Below are 24,385 nucleotides of genomic sequence, written 5' to 3' on the forward strand. Positions count from 1 at the left end.
TTCATCGTCGAATTGTGCCAAATTAATTCTCCGCTTTCAATATTGTAATGCCCAATAAATATAAGCATAAAAAAAGAAATCTATTCGATAAAGATTGTTTTTTTGCTTCGTCCCACGCGCAGCATATTCTCGCGATTTATTACTGATAATTATTCTGTTGATCCACACAGAGAAAATAGTAAATAGAGGGATGTGCACGACTGTCCGAATGAATCACAGATGGTATCATCTCAAGGAATCTCAATCCGCAAACGACATTGCAGTCAAGCCCGCGCGTGTCACTTAACATAGCGCTACAGCGCTGTGATGCCTACTGTTATGACATTATGCAAAAGAACACACGGTTCAAGCATACCATGCTGCACGCACGAAGGTGCGAACGGAGTGTCGGGCCTTGAAACCACCTTCAACCGCGATTCCCAATAACGTAGCCAAGGAAAGGCGAACCTTGGTCCCGTTCATAATACCAATCCGACGGCCGCGGCTGCCGCGTACGTGTTATACTTCAATGCATGGTGCACCATTGATATCGCGTGTTGCTGCGATCCTGGGTAGAAACCCCACTCCGAAATAGACCGGACAAGATAGACCCGAGTTTTACTTTCGTTCAAGCATCGCTCTCAGTTCAGTTTACCGCTGCGCGTTCTCGCGCGCATTGCTCTCGCGCGTGTCATTCTTGTAAAACCGTTCGAAGCAGATGAACGCCGTGTATTAAATATAGGAGTTATCCTTACATCGTAAAAGAAGAAGAGAGAGAAGCGGATATGGCGTGTATCATCTCCAGAAAAATGTTAATTCCTGTTAGAAGCATCGCCACTGGTAGTTTTTTCATTTTCATATCACGGTAAGTATTTTAATCACATTGTAAATTTTTATAAATCAATTAATAGTATTATTTTAAAAATTTGTATCTGATATAAAATAATATGCAATACAAATGACATTTTAATAATAATATAATAATTGTCATGAGATTATTTACGAATGCGTAACTCCTTGCGAGCACAAAATCAAAATCAGAAATTTATGATTTAAATGTATTAAATACAAAAAAATATATTAAGTTATGTATTACAGCAGTATTAGAACATAAAATATGTTATTTAGTGTGTTATCTTTATTTTATTAATTAATGAGTACTAAAAAAAAAATAACAAATAGAAGAACAAATAATTATTATAAAAGATAAATGTTTTTAAAAAATAGAATAACTTTATTTTCCTCGATTAATACGTAAACAATTGAAAATATGGTAGAAAATTTCTACTAGAAATGATTCAAATTTGAAATTGTAAATTCGAATTCAGTCATAAGTATTCACTTGCAAATTAACATTGTTTCATAAGCAATCGGCAGCTCATCATTATTAAAAAGGAACTTGCTTTCTGCAAAATGTAAAATGTGAAATCGCGTGCAAGAACAATACTTACATAATAGAATATTTTCCCAGTATGATAATTTTGCAGTTTCACAAGATCATTACTTGTTTCAAAACCGGGGGTTGATTAAGCGTGGATCGTTACATATCGAGTAATTAGCTCATACGTTCTATCCCAATGGTCGTAAACAGTGAAACGGCAACGTTATGAAACTGTGCAAATGTGAATGTGCTCAAGTCTTGGCATAACGATTTGTACTCGCAGTTAGGTACGTTTCTCTCAACTCATTACTTCATCAAAGGTTAACGATTACATTGTGCGAGATCGTTCGGGTCTGCACAAATCGATGCGCAATTTCGTCGCGTGGGCGGGACACAAAACTAATTGTTTTATAATTATTATAATTGTTTTATGATTATTATAATCTATTGCACACAGCGCTATATCCCTGTATACCGTGTCGGCACAACTTTACACCGTACACTTTCATTCTGTGTATATCACTATACATCTCGTAGATTGCAATCTCTGATTATTATTCAAAAATAATATGTTATTTTAATGTAATTATTCCTTTATGTGAATGAAGATTACAAATATCTCAATCATTATTTTCACGTTATGTGTAAATGAGAATGTACGTGATATCCAAAGTTTATCACGCAGTTGTTCAATTATAATAATATAATCTGAACAAACAGTAACGAGAAAATTAAAAATGTTTTCAAGATATATAATATATTTAAAGGTTTTAGGTAAATCAAATATTTTAAATTTAACATAAAAAAAATAAAATTTTTTTATCTAATAATGCAATGTATAATTTTTTGAAATTTTGTTACAAATAACTTTATTAAAAGATAGCTAATTAAAAAATGGATTAATAGATTTAAGATATCCTGGAAAAGTGATATATTTAATTCTCCTGCCTCTTCTTCTTTTTCTATACGGTTGATTACTATAGAAAAGATACATCACGCCAATAATCCTCTAATGCAATGTGATTACGTAATCTACCCTGTCGATTTTATCGATTCTTCAAATCAGCGCAAATCTTCCTCGCGCTCGCAAAGTGCATGCTCGTGTTCTAACAACATCGAAGTTCCGGGTCGATAAGGAGATTAACGGTTCAGACATAATCGGTTGAGAGTGATCGATCCGCGTGTCGGAGCGATTGTTTCCATCGATTCACGCGAACGCTAATCATGAGAATAAAGAAGATTACGTAAAGCAGTCGCAAAAGAACCAGGAAAGATTTCAAATGTCAGTTTCATTCGACCTCTTCTTGAGGTCGCTTGCAGATCTGTCCCGACCTTATGCTGTAACATTAAAAAGAGCGACATGGTCTCGGTTGAGAAACTAGCTCGAGGCAGATAGCCGAGTTGATGAATGAATTTGTCGCGGTATATCATAAACAATGTCTTTAATGTAGCGAAGCGAAATGCCATCGCGCAGACAAGGTCTGCGGAGTTCATTGCGATGGCGCGATATAAATCGCAAAGTGTGTTTATGATCTACTCGATATCACGTCTACCACATCTTCGCCAGTTTCGCTGTCACGTAGAGCAAATTACGCACAAAGCCTCGCTTGCTCTTAAACCTCGCCGTACATTACCGTTGCATCGCCGTACGTGACTTCAACGAGATCTTATCGAGCTCTATATCTCTAGCGCAGCGTTAAAATGCAGACAGAGCAAAACCGAATACTAACGGTAACGAAGTAACATTCTACTAATGAGACGAGCCGAGTCCGGTCCGCAATCTGGGTCGATAGAAGACGATAAACATCGTGACTTTAAAACGTGTGCGGGTAATTTGCAAAGCGGATGCACAAATATACGATCGTCTTTACTGCCGCGATACCCAACCCCATAATTGTACTTTTAATGATTGATCCTATCGCATCATTGCTAAGTTAGATAATAACAGCAGTCGCTGAATTTGCATAGCGATTGGGTAACAATGAGCAATACCGCGCTGCACCATACGGTACGTAAGCGCATTCACACAAGAGCGCATCTCGATTCGAAGGCGTAACCGTTTACTGCGGCGGCACTCAGTGTGGATAAGTGGGTGTTTTCTATCTTTAGATTTCAATCCACAGATTCCTCGCTCTAATGACACTCGTCGGAGCTGCGACCTTGCCGCCCAGGATGCTGCAGGATCTGGGTAAGCGTACGAATCTTTCCATGGAGCGGTACAGCCAGGCGGAACAAGCGATCCTAGACTCCCAGACGCGTCTCAATCGCGGCTCGCCGTCCTGGTTTCTCGGCGCGTCCCACGAGATGACCGAAGGCGCGCAAAATCTCTCGAGGCAAGCCCTGCGGATCGAGACGATGACGATGATGCTCGTGGAGGCGCTCAATATGTCGTCGAAACAGGCGTCTTCGGTGCTGCCGACGGTGGCCGCCATCTTCTGCCCCGGCTCGCCCAGCTTTCTGCGAATAATGTCCGAGTGCAAAAAAACGGATATCCATTACAGGACGCACACCGGTCGCTGCAATAATCCGTTGCATCCAACTTGGGGCGCAGCACTGGAGGCTTATGTGAGACTCTTGCCGCCGGAATACGAAGATGGTGTCTCCTTGCCCCGCACAAAGCTGCCAAGCGCGAGAGAAGTCTCCTCGAGAGTGCATTCCGGCGGACTGGATCTCAGACATCCTTATTTGATGGCGCTCAATGCGCTTTTCAGTCAATTCCTCGCTAACGATTTGGCGCATACGCCCAGGATGGAATTGCCGGACGGTGCCAGGCTCAAATGCTGCAATGTTGATTACGAGAATTTTCATCCCGAGTGCTTTCCGATCCGCGCGGAGCAGCCGGTCGGGTGTATGGAATACTCGAGATCGGCGCCGCATCCAGGAAATTCGTTACAGGTAATTGCGAATAAAATCTTATATAATGTTGAGAAATATCTCTTGGAGATACTACCATCTGTGATTTCTTCATATTATTGTGCAAGAATCCCGATCTAGGAATTCATCTTTCATGTCTTTTGAGACGAGTTTTGCACAAGATTTATATCGTCGCTAACACACAAGCGAATAGTAATTTACTTATGACACGGGGGGGTATAAAAATTAGCTAACTCAACACCAGAGTGTGAACATGTCCCTCATCATACGAAGACTGTAGATGAAGAAGAGAAAGTTTCGTCATTGCGGATGGATAGAATTAAAATTCTAGGATTTAATCCGATGTATTTTTCAAATAAAAATTCTAAAGAAGATATATTACTCAACTTCTGTGAAGCAAACAGACTTTTAGAATCTTTTATTATAAACCTTATGGAGAGTTTTGACTTTTCCACAAAAAATTTTATAATTTTTAACATATTTCAAACAGTCTTAGTGATTAAATCACTATGGAAGATTTAATTGTTGCCATATTGTTTAATTTAGGGTTGCAGGTTGGGTCCGCGACAGCAGATTAATCAAGCATCCTCCTATCTGGATCTATCACCGCTTTACGGTAGTTCCGAAGAAACAGCTAAAGCCTTACGATTGGGCAAGGGCGGTTTGCTAAATACGCAGAGGAAGAATTTGCCGATGGCTTCGCCAAGACATGAAAGTTGCAGGAGCTCGAATAAAGCATTCCCGTGTTTCTTTAGTGGCGATTCGAGAGTAAACGAGAATCCGGGTCTTACTTTAATGCACGTGTTATTCTTACGGGAGCACAACCGAGTGGCTACGGAATTAGAACGTTTAAATCCTCATTGGGACGACGAACAACTATATCAGGAAGCAAGAAGGATTGTTATCGCCGAGCTGCAGCATATAACTTATAACGAATTTCTGCCAGTTATTTTTGGAGAGGATGCTCTTGACAAGTATGTATAATGTTTCTTAAATTACATTTCTTAATACATTCCATTAAAACTTCACTAATCGCGCTTTATTTATAATAATTGCGAATCGTTGAAGATTCTTTTGTTATAACTTCAGTCAATATTTAGCATTTGTTCGAACATTTAAAGCTCTTTGATATACATATTATGCTAATCAATATATGCATTTCATCGTCGTATCTTATAGTTGTATTAGCGTCAATGTTCTTCAATAGTCGCAATAACCTGTTGCAATATTTTCATAAAGGCGTCTACCTGTCGGTTTTAATGGCTAGTTGCTATTTTATAAATTGAATTGACATTACATTCTGATAACTCTATTTAATGTCTAACACGGCTTCTTATACCATCATTACAAGAACTAATCGCATACGCTGACGTATGCGATGGGAGATAATCAGACGGCGTTAATATACGAAAAACGTGACTACATTTCTAATAGCGCACACGTGTGTTAAATCATAATTTACGTAACAGCATACGGAATTCCTGTGACAAGTTACGATTTCTATTGCTTGTAATTTTTCATATAATATGGTCCTTAAAAACCGATCATTTTTTTTAGTACCAACTCAATCGAACTATCTAAATCGATTTATTACGCAATCGCGCAATAATTTGCAATTAATTGTCCCGATGCAGTGCTTTACTGATTCATTGTGTATCGACAAATTTATTATTTATATATTCATTCGAGTGTCCTTTAAGTGTTTCCAAATTGTACGATGCATCCTACAAGAGCCATGACGCAACGAAATTACATCATGTTAGATCGACCCCCACTTTCCAAGACGTAACTCACATCCATATACGGTACCAAACACGTTATCTTTTGTTATGCAAAGATTCGACCTGCGCTTGACACAGCGGGGCTACTTCCGCGGCTACGACACTCGCGTGGACGCGACACTTTCGAATTCGGCGGCGTCGGCCGGACTCTTCTTCGTCGCCGCCCTGACCCCGAAAACCCTCGACCTGGTTGACTCGCGATCGTCGCAAAAGTCTGGCGAAAGGTCCTTGTTGTCGGCCTTTTACGCGCCGCAGGAGTTCTACGAAGCCGGCGCGATCGACCGACTGATCGTCGGAGCTACAGGTCAGTTGAAATTACTCGATATAACCCCAGTGTGACCCGATATTTAAGATACGAGGAGAATTTATCGCGTGATATTTAGATATCAACAGGAAGAAAACAGAAAAGAAGAATAAGTAGAGAGAAAGTTTATATTTTAATTGATTTTTTAAGCAGAACAACATTATAAAATCATTCAAAATATATTTCAGCGTGATTTATCTCATAACCTATTAACGTTTTCTATACACAGGAATAATATATTTTATTTTTAAATATCACGATATGTTAATACACATAAAAATACGAGATCCTTGAGATTATGAAATTTACAGTGAGAAAGTTCACACAGTGCGTGAATGAATTTCTAAAACTACACGCTATCATTATAATGCACGCGCTGTATAATAAGCAGTTAATGTCTAATATTTAAGATTTCGTTCTTCGCGTTTTAAGTCTGTATGTCATGTTTCATACAAATTAGAATTGTAGCTAATGCTCATGTTATTCTTTAAACGTAAATGTTAGATTCTTTTCCACTTTTACATTACACACTATCGAGTAATGAATATCACTTAAATTGCGTCTCAAAGAAACACAATACCTACAATCAAGTCAGTTGTACTTTTTTTTTCTAAGATAGAGATCAATGCGTGTCAAGCTCACACAAGTACTAAAAAGATAAGGGAAGTCATCTCGAGTGAAGGGAAATACACTCGCTTCACGCATCTCGTATTTTATCATATGAAATACATTCCAGTCAAGCGCGAACATGCTCGTTGCATTATAGTTTATAACGATAGGAATGCCGTTGTGTTGAGTAAATTGCTTTACTATGATTACTATTGTCATCCATCGCGTGCTTCTTCAGTCTTCATAAAATTGACTTGACTTTTTATTGAATATTACTACCTTTCACTTTTTCTTGTGTGAAATATAATAATAACATTCATATTTTAGCGGAAATATCACGAAAAAGATATTAAAGTAAAAAAGAAATTCATCGAGAAAAATAATAGCTCACTTCAGAAAAATAATAGCTGACAAAGTTAGACTGTGAATTTTTATCGACGCTAATTTGTCTGAAATCGAAATCTATTACCATGTACGAATGTGGGCTGCGCAAGCAAAGACTATGCAAACTTCGACACGATTCCACAAAAGTTCACGGAATATATGCTTCCATCTACGCACGAACAATAGCGCGCACGAACTTTTTAATTACATAGTGGAAAAGAATGTAACATCAGTGAAAGGCACATTGCCGTTACAGCGATGCCTTTTTGTGAAATTTTACGAGCGCGCGTGATTTAAGAAACTTAACGTAAAAAGTTGATATTAAACTTTTTTGTACATGTCTCCCTCTCAGAACAAAGTAATGCAAAAAAATCGAGCTCCATGAAACGTATATTCGCTCCATTTGTGCCAACCATCATTTGGGAACAGCTGGGAGTAAAAAGAAAAAAATCCGGTTTATTCCTCCAAATTTTATATCGCGCGACGCTATTTCGCAGCACAATTCCACTTCTATACGACCTAAAATTTTCGAAGTACTAACATAATTTTCTTGAAGAGAAAGAGAGAGAGAGAGAGAGAGAGAGAGAGAGAGAGAGAGAGAGAGGGGCGGAGCGTGGGTGTCATGTATAACTTTCATAAACTATAATGCCCGTAAAGGGAGATGAGAGTTGCGCAATATACGTAACTCAGAACAAATTTAAATACCGCTGTATTTGCACAGTATATAAATCTATTCTCCCCTGATATTTTTGTTCCTTAAGCCTTTAAACCTTTGGAAGTTAAATCCTTAAATCCTTAAAACTTTCAAAGAAGGTAGAAATCTTCGACAAGTACTATTAAATTTTCTAAGATCTACTGTCATGATCCACTGACACGTTGTCCCATGAGAACTTGATTTTAATGACGATCTAGGATGCAAGATCTAATTTCCGCGACAGCGGGACATTCTAGGAAGCCTCTGCCTCCGGGCTTGAACGAAATACTCCTGGAGCGATACTTCCACGACGGGAAAACCAACGATGTAGCCGTGGACTACGCCGCGCAAATTATACAGCAGGGAAGAGATCATGGCTTGCCGTCTTATGTCAGGTGGCGAAGCTTTTGCGATCTGCCGGATATCGTGGACTTTCGGGATCTTAAAGGCACAGTAACCAGAGATACTATCGAGAGACTTCGAGCAGTTTACAAGTAAGATAGAATATAGAGTGAGATGCAGCAACGATTGCCGTGTTTGAATTTGCATTTCTCTACGATTGCGACTCAAAATAAATTGCTTTTTTATGAGATCTTATAATAATTATGCAAACGATCTCTATGGTATTTTATAAATTTTCTATCCTAATGTTTTATCCTTTTCTGTTTAATTTGTAGAAGTGTGGAAGATATAGATCTGGTAACGGGAGCTCTTTCGGAAGCACCAGTATCGGATTCTGTTCTCGGACCCACGTTTCTTTGTTTGTTAGGACGGACATTTCGGAATATTCGTTTAGGTAACTTTATTTTCGTTAACTAACAATTTTATATGATAAAATAAATCTTGCATTTTTCGCACTCGAAACTTGCGATGCATGTTATTCTCCTGAATTAAAGAGATCAGAGAGAACAAAACAGGATTCGCAGCAGGTTTAATATCAACATAAATATGACTAATTTAACTTTTAAATGCTTTCGCAGTATCCGACTACATTCGCGCGACAGAATGCATATTTTATTTTAATCCTCATTCTTGCGTTCATATTGATACGAAGTGAACACTTCGATTCGATTTGCATGAAATTTTCTTACATTTTCTTAATTTCTCTGGATTTGATAAACAGCGCACACCAACAACGGTGTGCGCTGTGTCTACCGCGACTTTAATTATTTAAAATTTTATTTTATTATTTATAATCTATAATAATTTCTCTACGCAGGTGACAGATATTGGTACGAGAATGGAAATACCGCTGGTTCGTTTACGATAAAACAATTGGAAGCAATACGAAAAAGTACAATGGCACAAATTTTATGCCACAATGGAGATAGGTTACAATGGATGCAACCGAGAGCTTTTATTCTAAAAGATCCTTTCCTGTAATTATTATTACTAATTTTCAAATATCGTAATTTATTAATTGATTAAATTCAATAAATTAATTACGATACAAATATAGTAATATTGAATAGTTGACTAGTGATGCATCAATTCTAGGCGATATAATATTTAAATATTATTTTCACGTTCCAGGAATGACATGACTAATTGTACAGTTTATACGAGAGGAGCCATGAATTTTGCAGCTTGGAAGGAAAGAACAAATGCGATTTAACCTAAATCTCCTACTAATCATCGGATTTTAACATTGCTCATATTAAACGATGTTGTTCCTGACCACATTATAAATCGCATGTTCAAATGAACTTAGCGATTGTTTGTTATTCTTATGTCTATTTGGATGGTTCTCATTATTGTTGAATCAAATAAAAAATGTTTATCGTTTAAGGACTTATGCTAAATGTTTATAACAACTAATTAAAAGTTTCCAATGTAATTTCAAACGCCAAATTGATTTCAAGCTTGATTAAAAAATTTCGTTCAATAAAGTTTTGCTAAGCAAAATTTACAATTAAAAGCAATTGCAAATTTGGTTAAAAAAAATTCGCAATATTATGATTTATTGATTAATCTTGTAGAGATTTAAGTAAAATCTTAACGTGCGTTGATTGTTTTAATACCTCATCATGTAACAAAAGAAGAACTGTTCATAATGATCTCCATCTCATTTTTAGTATGTACATTTGTTACTATACATTTTGTTGTACTACTCGTTATAATTTTATTGCAAACTATCATTGTTACTGCAGTTTCGAGTTACCTAATCTTTAAGATTATAAATACTTTTGAATATGTTTGGATTATAAATGTTCAATATAATAAATTTTTGCAGAAGCTCACTAATTTAAGTGCGCTATCCCAGGGAGAAATACAGGTCGAAGAAACGTCTATTAGACGTTTATAGACGTCTATTAGATGTCTATTAGATGTCTATTAGACGTTTTTTCGACCTGTATTTCTCCCTGGGATGTATGTAAAAATACGCATACGTAAGATATTTTACTTACAATTAGTAACAACAATAACGATGGAATAATACACTGAATTATTTATATTGCGTATGCAAATAATCGATCAAATTTAATCGATCAAATCGAGTATTTTACGTAATATATGTCATCCTATATTCTGGATGAATTTAGTCTCAGCATTTTAACTTATCTTAACTTCAATGTATATGTTGCAGCCAAATAAAAGAAATTGTATACTGCATTTTCTATACACAGCAGTATAATAAAGATCATATTGGTATAACATAGATTTATTATTATTGATTTGTCATCGTAAAATTTTAAATATTAAAAACTATCAAAGTATTTGAAAAAATTAGAATTATTGCATTTTTTAAATACAAAATATGAAAGTAAATCCTGTCCTAATTTGATCCTATATTTACAATTATTAATTAACATAGTGTTGTTTTAAGAAATAATATAATAGTAATTCTATGTATTATCACAATAATATATATACTTAAATAATGAACAAATAATAATAGTTTCGTACATGTTTCACTATAATTACTATGCATTTCATTGTGTTTGCTTTTCGAACTAAAATCATTTATTTTCTGATCAATATCCATACACTAATTTTCTTTAGTAATAGTTATTTTTAATATTATGTTAGATTTTTCATATATTATTCATTAAAATAGAAAAATGATTATAATGGACATACAGTAAGAAAAGATATTACATATTTTTCAGTTATTGGGCTCTCTTCATATATTGTATTTTAAAAAATCTCGAATTTTACGATGATCAATCAAAGAAAAAAACAAGCAATCATATCAATAACCATAGTATTTTTTGCCATACCAACAAATTGCGTAACTGTACTTTTACAATTCTGTGCTTTTGTCAAAATATTAACAATTCGACTTATTAATAAAATTAAATAAAAAATATGCTTATATTTTTTTTATTATATAATAATGTTGAACAATATATTCTTAAAATTTATAATTCATTCTTCAAATTTTTTATATAAAATTTATGCTTTCATAAAATCTTGTCTTTATATATATAATTTCTTAGTCTTAAATTATAAAAGTACAAAATTTTGAAAATATAAATTATATATATTTATACATTTATATATATAATTTATATATATATTTATATAATTTATATTTTCAAAATTTTGTACTCTTATAATTTAAGACTAAGAACTTGTATATGGCTTGTGCAAAATTTAATATTCTTCACTTGAAATAGAGAGAAAATAGCTCTATATATTATTATTTACTTATTAAAATGCAATTTGAGCAAAAATGTAATTGTAAAAGTACAATTTTTTAGAAATTATATACACAACAAATATTAATAAAAAGACAATGATATCAATATTTTATATAATTACACAAATATGATGAATGCATTGACTCACCGATCGTTGTATCCTATCAGCTCTATCGAGAAATCAATACTGGAAACTGAAACATCTCGCATCATCGCTAGTCATTTCGCATCTACTAGATAAAAGTTAACCCGCACATATCACTGTCGAAAAAATATAAAAATTACAGATACACATTAGTTTATCATTTTGCGACACATGAAACACAAACACGAGACAACGTTATTTGTTTCATAATTGTTTGACTTATTATCAACTTACAATATGGCGGTCTATTTGGCATTATATACATATACATATACATTCCGAGTGAACGCGATAAGGCAACTAATCTTGGCGATCACACGGAGCTCATCATAAACATGTACATAACAGCAATTACGTTTTTTCGATTTAATGATGACAAACTGAATGTTCAACGTAAGAATTATTTTACAATATCAAAATCTATACTTACCATACACAGAACTTTAACCTGTGTTTGAATCCACGGCTCAACCATCAGATTTTCAATAAAATGTTAATCATCGCATTCGATTAACGATAAATAATATGTTCCGACACTCACAGCGTCACTTTAACCGGCACTCTCGACAAAAATTCATACTTATTGTACATTTTTAATACGAATAAAATATGCGCTAACACAGTAAAACGTCCATGTTCCAAGTCGTGCGATGAAAAGAGACCGCGCAAACGAAAATTCTTCGCGCCAAGCAATTGCGCACTACTGGCGCACTCTACTGGCTACTGTGTACATTATTTTGCTGAACACTGCGCGATCTATCTTACTAACCATCGTAAATTTTTTAGACTTTCCGATTCAATGCAACAGAAAAAGACCAACTGCCCACTATTGTGCGTACTACTTTACTGATTGTTAAATCTATTTTTCTGACTGCTACCAATTTTTTCTAACCTAATACGATAAGGCCCTATGTACAATAGAGAAAATATTAGTTATTCATATTATTATTCATATATTATGCTATTTTGTAAGTTTCAAAATATTTTATTTGTACTAGGATTATGTATTTGCATTAGGATAATTTTAATAAAATATATGTATTAATCTAAAATATGAATACAAACGTTTCATTTTTTGTATTCTACGATATTCTATCTTAGATCACAGCTTTGTTTCTTATTTGTTTGTTTCTTATTGCAATTATATTACTTGATTACATAACCTTTGACTTCATGTACTGTTTTAAAACCCAAAAAAATCTAGATACCTGACTACTACAGAGATCCGGCTATTGAATTATTCTATTCGTTTTACTGCACTTAGCGTGTAGACATTTGAAACAGAAATAAGAATTGTTGTAGAATATTTACGTTATTTTGCGAAAAACAGTCGCTCGTCATTTTTATCGTTTTGATAGTACGTTCGATGTATGTACGATCTTCAATAGAACATTCGCGATCAATTCGAGATGCTACTGGATATTAGTCACGAGGAGTAGAATGATATAATTGTTACTGGTGTATTCGGTTGGAACTCGAATGCAATTGGTGGACGTTACGCGGGATACATATGCGTGTGCGCATTACTCGCTTTTCACAGTCTCGAGCAGGAGTTCGGAGAGAATAGAGTTGCATCATTACATGTGAAGTTGGGTTATACCACGTTTCCTGCCGATTTATCGTTGAAATTCTAGGAGCTACTAAAGAAAGCCAAAATGTTGAGCGTCGCAAGATTATTGAACCGCAACTACGCCGGTGTCGCCTGCGACATCGCGAGAAAGCAACAGTTCAGCACAATCCTGAAAAATGTAAGTAAATTCGTTGTTAGCGATAATGCAACTCCATGCTTTTCTAACTTTTTGCGGTCATTGCTATTTATGCATTGTTTGATGAAAGATAGTTCTTTATTAATAATGTTTTCTTGTCGTGCTGTTATGCGATAAACTCTAAGCTATTTTGCAGTCATACATCGCGAAGAGTCTAGAAGATGTTATTTCCATCGCGACGCCGATTTTAAAGCCGGCACGTGAATTTTTGGTTCATATATTTAACGAATATTTTCAGATTTTATAACTGACGATATATATTCTTTAGGCTTGGCATTTTATTATTTAATAGAGAAAATTTATCTTACTACTTACATAAGAAAAGTTGCACCGTTCTAGATTTTCTTTTGCATAAATATTTCTACTAAAAAAATTTATATTTTTTGTAAATAACTCAATATATTTATCATCAATCCTTGTTTAAAATGTTTAATTGTTCTTAGTAAAAATCTTGCTTGACTTATGTTATTTATGTTAATAAAAGATTATACTTAAGTACTTTTTTATAATTCTATGTTTCTCTGCCTTCTGTCTTGATTCATTCTACAAAATCTGTATAATACTGTTTACATATAATTTATTTGTAATACAGTTATTTCTATATACAGATTTTTATTTTTAATATTCTAGGTTGCAGCTCCAACAGTTACCGTGTCACATCGGTTAACCGATGTACAACAGTATCGTTATAAGTAAGTATTGAAAAGAGATGCATATGAAATAAATATTTCTTTTTGGAATGACTTTTAAATAAACTATGAAACTTTATAGATCTGAAGGTGTAAAGGGTGCTGTTATTGGTATCGATCTTGGAACTACTTTTTCTTGTGTAGCAGTGATGGAAGGAAAACAAGCTAAAGTTATAGAAAACGCTGAAGGCTCTAGGACTACTCCATCTTATGTAGCATTTACAAAAGGTTATTACTAGATTTTTTTATTTAATATATTTTAATATATTTTAACATTTATTTATTTTATCTATGTATTTGTTTTTGCAATAATTAACAATATAAAAATCAAATATTTTTATAATTTAAATTTTATTTTTTTCAATAAATAATCTTTTCAGAGGACGAACGCTTAGTTGGTATGCCAGCAAAACGTCAAGCAGTCACAAATTCTGTTAATACATTTTATGCAACAAAACGATTAATTGGAAGGAGGTTTGAAGATCCTGAAGTTAAAAAAGATATGTATGTATCACATTAATATTTATATGATTTTGTTACAATAAGGAATTATTGTTATATTTGTATTAATAAATAATATTTCATCTTACAGGCAAAGTGTAACGTATAAAATTGTTAAAGCATCCAATGGAGATGCATGGGTACAAGGCGCTGATGGAAAAATGTATTCTCCTAGTCAAATAGGAGCATTTGTACTTATGAAAATGAAAGAAACAGCAGCGGCTTACTTAAATACTTCAGTGAAAAATGCGGTTATTACTGTACCAGCGTATTTTAACGATTCTCAACGACAAGCCACAAAAGATGCTGGGCAGATTTCTGGATTGAACGTGCTTCGAGTAATTAACGAACCAACCGCAGCTGCACTTGCATACGGCATGGATAAACAGGAAGATAAAATGTAAGAGAATTACATTGATGCATGATATGAATAGTATTTTTTTTTTTATAATGATGCTTATATTTTTCGTCTCTTAAAGATATTTATCTTGAACATGCTGAAACACTTTACTGAACATTACGTTGTATTTCCTATATTCTGCTGGAAAGCAAGACAGATGTGATAAATATGATTTTTGTTCCAGTATTGCTGTTTATGATCTAGGTGGAGGTACTTTTGATATCTCAATTTTGGAAATCCAGAAAGGTGTCTTTGAAGTAAAATCTACAAATGGAGATACATTCTTGGGAGGAGAAGACTTTGACAATGCATTGGTTAATTACCTCGTATCTGAATTTAAAAAAGAGGTAAATATACTTTATAATTATTTTTTACATTAAAGTAAATTTATATCAGTATTAAATAACAGTTTGTGAAATTAATATTATAGCAAGGCCTAGATGTGACTAAGGATGCAATGGCAATGCAAAGATTGAAAGAAGCTGCAGAGAAAGCTAAAATTGAATTGTCAAGTTCTCTCCAGACGGATATAAATTTACCTTACCTTACCGTGGATTCCAGTGGACCAAAACATTTGAATCTTAAACTATCCAGAAGTAAATTCGAAAGTCTTGTAAATGATCTGATTAAAAGAACGATTCAACCATGTCAGAAAGCTCTTTCTGACGCCGAAGTAACGAAATCCGATATTGGGGAAGTTTTATTAGTCGGTGGTATGACTAGGGTTCCTAAAGTACAGCAAACAGTTCAAGAAATATTTGGTAGACAACCATCGAAAGCTGTAAATCCAGATGAAGCGGTAGCTGTTGGTGCTGCAGTTCAAGGAGGTGTACTCGCAGGAGATGTAACAGATGTTCTACTTCTCGATGTTACACCTTTATCATTGGGTAAACAATTGAGGCTTAAATTTTCTTGATTATAGATATGAAACTATGATGTATTAGACTAATCTTCTCTCTGATACCAAGTGAAGACACTGATTTGCTGAATTTCTAGCTTTATAAGTCAATTTGTATTGTGTATTATTAGTAAGAAAATTATTCTTTGAATCTTTCTTTATAGGTATCGAAACACTTGGTGGTGTATTCACAAGATTAATCTCTCGTAACACAACTATACCTACGAAAAAGAGTCAAGTATTTTCTACAGCTGCAGATGGTCAAACTCAAGTTGAAATTAAAGTTCATCAAGGCGAGCGAGAAATGGCTAATGATAACAAACTCCTTGGACAATTTAGTCTCATTGGTATCCCACCTGCACCGAGAGGTGTACCACAAATAGAAGTAACATTCGATATTGATGCGAATGGTATAGTGCATGTATCAGCCAGGGATAAGGGAACAGGCAAAGAACAACAAAGTATGTAAATTTTTTATTTTATATATTTTATATACTATATTCAAAAATCATACTACACAGTGATGCCTATATTTTTCGTCTCTGAAGTTTAATACAAAATTATATAAAAATTGTGGACTATATTATACTGAGTGACTAAAGAAACGACATAGATATTACTCTGAGGGATTAGGATATTAAATCTGATTTTTTTATTTTAGTTGTTATCCAGTCTAGTGGTGGCCTTAGTAAAGATGAAATTGAAAACATGGTTAAAAATGCTGAGCAATATGCGAAGGCAGATAAGGTAAAGAAGGAAAGAGTTGAAGCTGTTAATCAAGCAGAAGGAATTATACATGACACGGAATCGAAGTTAGAAGAATTCAAAGCACAGTTACCACAGGAAGAGGTATAATATTATTAATTATTGTTATTAGTATTTTATATTGACATTTTCATACTTATTACCTTCCTTTCATAGTGCGATAAGCTTAAAGAATTAGTTGCAAAACTGCGAGAGACTTTGGCCAAAAAAGATGATACAGATCCTGAAGAAATAAAGAAACAAACGAATGAACTCCAACAAGCGAGTTTGAAGCTATTTGAAATGGCATATAAGAAGGTACAAGAACTTATCTAGAGAAAATTCGACAATTTACAACATCTTACACAACTTAAGAACTATTACTTAATCATATTGATTTTGCAGATGGCAGCGGAAAGAGAAAGTCAAAATCAATCACAGCAGGAACCTGAAGAGAAAAAAGAGAAAAAAGAGGAGCAAAATTAATTATAATTAGATAATTTGCGTTCTATAAAAAAAAGAAAAAAGTCAACTGTGTGTATATTGTTTATGGTACAAATAATTTTACAATTATAATTATAGTATACCAGTATCATAATTGTGCAGTGTCTTGACATTTTGCATATGATATGCAGACTGCTCGAATGATCAACATTAATTACATTCTGCAAATAATGTACACAATCTGCAAGTTATGTACACATCGTTTATATATTTTAATATATAACTTTGATTTCACAGTATTTATTTGAGTATGTACATATCGGAAGTCACTTGTTATACGTTTTTCGTTAAGTAACAATTTTAAATATCAAGCAAAATTAAGTCTTATTTTTTATGAAAGATAGAAAATAGCAATATATATTGTATGTTATATATTAAAAGCTGCAAATAGAATCTGTTTTTTTTTCTTTTGTCATAAAAGTATGTCTGCAGTTAATAAGCTTTTGTTAAAGATGGAAGTAGCTCTGTACATACGTCTATAGTAAATAATAGTCAATTTTTGTGTCATAAAAGACTTAGCCAATTAGTTTTTAATGTAAAGTAGCAAATTATATATGTAATTGATTGTTTGCATTATGTAATTTAATGAAGGTCAATTATTTGAGTAATGTACAAAGTCACATGCAAAATATAAGACACAGTTATATAATATTGGTATATAATGATAAAAATGATTTGTACCAAAAATAATGCGAAAATAATTTGTTAACAGTTCCACATTACAGTCTTGTTACTGTAGAATGCTATGTAGTACATTCACTGAATGAATGTAAGACAAGAATATTAGAACTGTGAGAGAATGAGATGAATGTTTCTGTGTAAAACAAATTTATTCTGTAATAATGTGTAACAATACACACATAGGTTAATATAGAGAACATTGTTATATATTATGATATAATCAACTTACCCAACTTTTTTATTTAAATACTTTAAACAAAAAAGCATTGTATAATTTCGTTCTATTCAATAAATCTTTTAAATTTTAATGCATGACATTAATTGCACCATTAATTTGTTGAGATTTGGGAAAAACAAACCTTTGAAAAATAATTGTTATTTAGATATAAATTTTTTTCCTTATTTATTTTATATATTTATAATTTTTTCTAGATAACATATTAATGATAGATTTACATTTACAAAATAATATCGTATTATTATTTAATATACAGTTGATACATAAAACGAAACTCATGACACAAATGTAAATCAAGTGGACTAAAATTGAAAACGTGGCAAGAAAATTATTTTAGCACCTTTTTTTCTAATTAGATATTTGTGTGTGTGTATATACACCTTTAAAATAATCAACTGCAGGTATAAAGGTATTTATAGCACATTGAGTGTATATTATCTGTAGCAGATACAAGCAATTTTTACAATTGGATAGAATATGGACAAGTATAGAGAGTAGTGAGGTTAGAATTCTCTAAAGAAAACTTTTGTGGTCCTGTTTCTCTCTACGATCATAAAAAATTGTATTAAAGTAAAGCATGTCGGATAGTTCTGACGAAGAGTTAAATTATGGCGATGATAATGAGAAAACACCGTGGATTTTATATAAGGACCGCGATGAATGGAGTGACGTGACTCCTTTACCTCAGGACGATGGTCCTCATCCCGTTGTAGCAATTGCATATTCCGAAAAGTGTGAGTATATAAATGTGTGAGTCATTCTACGATTAATTATTATTAAAGAAAATTGTATTTTGTAAAATATACTGAATTATCTTCATGTGTTTTCTTATTATTATACGAACTTATTGCACTATAAAAAGAATTTGCTTTAATAAACTGCAGCTTTATTTTCACATATTTTTATATATTCTCATTAATTACTGTATTAACTTTTAGTTAAGGATGCCTATGATTATTTCCGTGCCATTCTAAAATCAGGTGAAAAGTCAGAACGTACGTTGGCTTTAACAGAAACTTGTATATGGCTTAATCCAGCCAATTACACTGTATGGCAATACAGAAGAGAGATACTTAAAGCATTGGAAAAGAACTTATATGAGGAGTTAAAATATACAGATCGAATGATAAAGTACAATTCTAAAAATTATCAAGTTTGGCATCATAGAAAAGTTATAGTTGAATGGTTGCAGGATCCTATAGAAGAATTAACATTTATAGAAACTGTTTTATGTAAGGATGCAAAAAATTATCATGCTTGGCAACATCGTCAGTGGTGTATACAAACTTTTAAGTTAGTACATTTTCAATATATATAACAAATTATAATAAAAATATTTTTATTATAATTAGCATGTGTATATTAATAAAATGCAATTATGGATACAGTTTATATGATAAAGAACTGGAATATGTAGAGCAGTTGATAAATGATGATGTTCGTAATAATTCTGCTTGGAACCAACGTTATTTTGTGATAAGTAATACAACCAAGTTTGAGCAAGAGGTGATAGATAGAGAAATTGATTATGCACTGGAAAAAATAGATCTAGTAAGAGGAAATGAAAGTGCTTGGAATTACTTAAGAGGGTAATTATTTACTTATTATTTTATTTATACTAAAAATATAATTTTAAAAGAAAATATTGATAGGAGTATTATTTATAATTTATGTTTGTAGAATATTGTTACATGATAGTAAAGGCTTGGGTTACAATGATAAAGTAAGAAATAAATGTGAAGAACTATATAAAGAAGGATGCCGCACTAATCATTTGTTGGCCTGTATAATTGACATTTGTCAGGAAAGAAGTTTGTCTGATGAAACTCCATCCTCTTTGTTTCACATTAATTCTGCTTATGAGGTAAATAAATTATATTCTTTATTTTATAGTAATTAAATTACTTATTTCATTTATATGATGTCTAATATATGTACTTATTTTTTAGCTGTGTAAGGATTTGTCAAAAAAATATGATACAATAAGATGGCGATATTGGGATTATATTGCTAATGAGATAACACTAAAATTAAAAACAAAATCTTCAAATTAAAAACTAAAGCAAACCTATAGTGTGTTGTTCAGAGTTTTAGACAGTGTTTTTACATATCAATCACAATATGGTTCAGTGCTGCCAGTCGGGCCGGGTAGCCCCTCCAACGGCTAGGCCGCGCGCACGGTAACCATGGTAACCACAGTAACGTGTTGTGGGTGCAGTTTTGGCACAATCCCAGTGAACAGACAGATACTGGTAAGGTTTTTGGCAGTTTTCCTTACCCTTGCAACAAATGTTGTTATTCTTAATAATTTCTGCCAAATAAAGTATTTCTTTATAATTATACAAGAATGTTTTTTTACAATTATTCTCATCCTATTCCTTTTTTTAAATAATTATTTTTATCCTATCTTATTCTTCATAAATTTAGTCTTCAATCTGTGTTATCAAAAAAATCAAAATTTAGATTTATATTTACTGGGATCCGCACGCTTACAATACGTTACTGGGCATAGCCTGGTTTTTGGAAGGGACTGGAGGGGCAACCCGGCCCGACTGGCAGCACTGATATGGTTGATACATTTTGGCCTCTTTTGCCTACAAATATTACATAACATAATAAATTTAAACAAATATTACATATTTCATAATAGCAAAATTTTCCAACAATTTTTTTAGAATTAATTTATTTCAAACAAAGAATAATACCATTATTTAAGACCACAACTAGTATTTGTTAATTAATTATACCAGAATTATACCAAGCAAATTTTTTGTATTGATCTCTATAAAATGCATAATAGAAATGTTGTTAACTTAAATAAAATAACTCTTATTACTTCATGTTGATCATTTTAGCTTTTTTTCTTGTGCTTTAGCACTTCGTACACTCTATCACTTCGTACACTCTATCACTTCGTACAATTATATTTCTAAAATTCTTGAAACATTCTCCTTGCTACTTTTAGATTGATCAATTCAAGTTAAATTAATTTTTCAATACAATTGGTATCACCGATGAAACATTAAATATGATTGATAATGCATAAAATATTTAAATATGTAAAAAAATTTATAGCAAGCGGAAGAATAAAGCACGCGATATTTTAAAAGTAATGCGTGCAGCAGTCGATAAAATACGCTCATTGAACTCTGTACAAACTGAAAAGCGTCTTTCCATATAAGCGTGGCCTATTGGCTCCTGCACATTGGACGCGATTAACGCTTGCACGCAGTGAAAGGTAACCGTTAACCAATAATAATAACCAATAACCAATAACCGGTAACGCGTTAACCAATCGACTGACAATTTTTCCATAAGAGCGAAAGATTGATTGGCTGCCGCGTCGCTTCTTGTCACGCGGCAAGCGTTATCGCGTCCTGTGTGCAAAAGACATAAGCGAGCGGTCAGACAAAGAGAGGCAGTGAAATTATTTTCTCTTTTTTTCGCGAACTTATTGTAAGCCTCCATTTTTTATATAGGGTGTAATTTGGCTTATTTTATTTTCTATTTTCTATTTTCCGAATCGGAACACTTCTCGGTTTAGTTTAGTGGCTGTTAACATCTAGAAAATAAAATAAGCCAAACTAACATGGTTTGAAATACACCCAGAATCGCTATCTCTTTTCAACTCGGTTAGGAAAAGTATGTGTGACAGAGAAAAGAATTCTATTCAAAGTCTTCTTACTCTTTCTAAATTCTTGACACTGCAAACGTCATAAGCAGTTTATACTTATTACTAGGGCGCGGATGTTCGTGCACGATCCCATGTCGCGTGCAGAGAACCGCTGCGTGCGAGTGAGTCGAGTACTCGCTGAGGTAGCATTTCTCGAGAAAACCCGATTGTCAATTCATCTGAATTCAATATATCTATCGTGTATAATGTGTATACTCGACTCACTCGCACGCAGCGGTTCTCTGCGCGCGACATGGGATCGTGCACGAACATCCGCGCCCTACTTATTACATATGTACACGTACCGGCACGTCAAGATCTATAGAGAGAAGGTTACCTCAGGCAAACCGGTTGTGGGCGAGGGACGATGAAGTAAGGGGGGAGCTAGAACAGCTTGTGGGCGAGGGGCGACGAAGTAAAAGGGGAGTTAGAAACAGCTTGTAGGCGAGGGACGACGAAGTAAGGGGGGAGTTAGAAACAGCTTGTAGGCGAGGGGCGACGAAGTAAGGGAGGAGCTAGAAACAGCTTGTAGGCGAGGGGCGACGAAGGAAGGGGAGAGCATGATGATCTCATCGTCAAACAGTAGCTGTCTCTCTCGCACGCTTTAGTGTTTTCTCTCTCGCTCCTTTAATATAGAAATGCTTTGAGTTTTTATCGAAAAAATACTTTTATTTTGTAAAATATTGATAGCACTGGAAATTGCGTAATAAAAATTAAAAAGTAAATTAGAAAGGCGCTATAATTTGCAATATATGTAATTTATAGCGCCTTTCTAATTTACTTTTCAATTTTTATTACGCAATTTCCAGTGCTATCAATATTTTACAAAATAAAAGTATTTTTTTGATAAAAACTTAAAGCATTTCTATATTAAAGGAGCGAGAGAGAAAACACTAAAGCGTGCGAGAGAGACAGCTACTGTTTGACGATGAGATCATCATGCTTTCCCCTTCCTTCGTCGCCCCTCGCCTACAAGCTGTTTCTAGCTCCCCCCTTACTTCGTCGCCCCTCGCCTACAAGCTGTTTCTAACTCCCCCCTTACTTCGTCGTCCCTCGCCTACAAGCTGTTTCTAACTCCCCCCTTACTTCGTCGCCCCTCGCCTACAAGCTGTACTAGCTCCCCCCTTACTTCATCGTCCCTCGCCCACAACCGGTTTGCCTGAGGTAACCTTCTCTCTATAGATCTTGGCAACGGTATACGTGTGTGAAACAACCATAGACATAGGAATAAGGAGACAGAGCATAAAATCCATTGAGTTCTATAACATACTGGAGCGAGCCTTTCAGGAGTGGGGATGTCTCCATCGGCGAAAAAGACAGATAGATTTACGTGAGGCTAGTCTTCTTTGTCCAGCGTATGTTTTCAGCATAACGTAAAAAGAGACAGAAATCCTCACATTGCTATATGTGTCCTTTTCTAAATCGCGGACGCAGTTTTCTTTGTTCGGGATAGGAAGGCTCGCTCCAGTATGTTATAGAACTCAATGATAAAATCTTACTTTAGGCGAGGGGAGTGAAGTCAGTTCCACGGTGCGGGGAATAGCAGTCACGTGATACTTTAGTGCCACATTGGCATTAGTTGTAGCATAAATGCGGCACCAAAGTACTATGTGACCGTAGTCCCCGCTCCCCGAAAGCGACTTTACCCCCCGCGGCTTACACTCCGTCTCCTTATTCCTATGTCTATGGAAACAACCGAAGGCGTCACACGCATTCACACAAACGCGTATTTGACGTGTCGCTTGAAGCGAGGAGCACAGCGAGCAGCAAGGGGAAAAGTAGTGGGGGATATTTTCATCTTGCATCCTTAGCGCAAATCGGACGATCGAGAGAGAAAGCATTGCAAGACGTGATGTCAAGTTAGTGGTGTCCCTATAGCTGTCTTCCTCATGCGACCGTCTAATGAAGGAAGTGCGAGCGAGACAGTTAGAGCAGCTCGGTGTCCCTATCGATGTCTCGTTCGCTCTAACACCTATGTGTCGTGCTTTTCTTTCTTTCCTTTAAAAAACGTAGCTGAGACGCGTGCACCGACCGCCAGCATTCATTCTATTAATTATTATATCATATAAAGAGGCTTAATTTAATGAAGAATAGAAATTTGTATTGAAATGTTTAATTATACGAATATAAGAATTGTTTGCTTCCGTATCAAAAATACACGCTCGTCCTGATTAATTATCCATTCATTTATGATTGCGTAATTAGTAACTTCTTTATTATAAGCAAAATTAGTAATAATGGAACAGGATAAGTCGCTAGAACATACTGTCTCCAATAAATGTTCAAATATAAGATTTATTCGAAAATATGTATAATATATGTATAATATGTATAATATATAATTTTATATTTGAACATTTATTGGAGACAGTATGTTCTAGCGACTTATCCTGTTCCATTATTACTAATTTTGCTTATAATAAAGAAGTTATTAATTACGCAATTATAAATAAATGAATAATTAATCAGGACGAGCGTGTATTTTTGTTACGGAAG

At 34.1% G+C, this 24,385-nt stretch overlaps 3 protein-coding genes and 1 long non-coding RNA gene across 4 annotated transcripts in view; 3 read left to right on the forward strand and 1 right to left on the reverse strand.

Moving 5' to 3' along the window:
- LOC105676874 (uncharacterized) overlaps positions 1–13,197 on the reverse strand; it is a 49,335-nt gene extending 36,138 nt beyond the window's left edge. Inside the window, exons 1-2 of the long non-coding RNA XR_001101453.2 lie at positions 12,226–13,197; positions 11,799–11,911 (exon numbers count right to left, since the gene is read on the reverse strand). This is a non-coding gene — a long non-coding RNA (uncharacterized lncRNA). The remainder of the gene's footprint in view (positions 1–11,798; positions 11,912–12,225) is intronic.
- Positions 386–10,739, forward strand: LOC105676864 (peroxidasin homolog pxn-1-like). Its single transcript, XM_012375064.2, has 8 exons — positions 386–844; positions 3,484–4,255; positions 4,781–5,208; positions 6,072–6,319; positions 8,251–8,500; positions 8,684–8,802; positions 9,226–9,385; positions 9,540–10,739. Exons 1-8 carry the CDS (start codon positions 765–767, stop codon positions 9,619–9,621), a joined length of 2,139 nt encoding a protein of 712 aa, XP_012230487.1. The 5' UTR covers positions 386–764; the 3' UTR covers positions 9,622–10,739.
- Positions 13,198–13,316: 119 nt separating the features above from the next.
- Positions 13,317–18,286, forward strand: Hsc70-5 (Heat shock protein 70 cognate 5). Its single transcript, XM_012375065.2, has 11 exons — positions 13,317–13,543; positions 14,192–14,253; positions 14,333–14,478; positions 14,631–14,754; positions 14,843–15,151; positions 15,336–15,498; positions 15,582–16,038; positions 16,214–16,510; positions 16,711–16,898; positions 16,971–17,111; positions 17,199–18,286. The coding sequence occupies exons 1-11, from the start codon at positions 13,451–13,453 to the stop codon at positions 17,277–17,279; spliced, it is 2,061 nt and encodes a 686-aa protein (XP_012230488.1). The 5' UTR covers positions 13,317–13,450; the 3' UTR covers positions 17,280–18,286.
- Positions 18,287–18,633: 347 nt separating this feature from the next.
- Positions 18,634–21,051, forward strand: Fnta (farnesyl transferase alpha). Its single transcript, XM_012375078.2, has 5 exons — positions 18,634–18,950; positions 19,155–19,509; positions 19,605–19,805; positions 19,897–20,080; positions 20,166–21,051. Exons 1-5 carry the CDS (start codon positions 18,794–18,796, stop codon positions 20,268–20,270), a joined length of 1,002 nt encoding a protein of 333 aa, XP_012230501.1. The 5' UTR covers positions 18,634–18,793; the 3' UTR covers positions 20,271–21,051.
- Positions 21,052–24,385: the final 3,334 nt, after the last annotated feature.

This window comes from Linepithema humile, chromosome 4 (genome assembly GCF_040581485.1).
Source record: "Linepithema humile isolate Giens D197 chromosome 4, Lhum_UNIL_v1.0, whole genome shotgun sequence".
NCBI classification, from domain to species: domain Eukaryota; kingdom Metazoa; phylum Arthropoda; class Insecta; order Hymenoptera; family Formicidae; genus Linepithema; species Linepithema humile.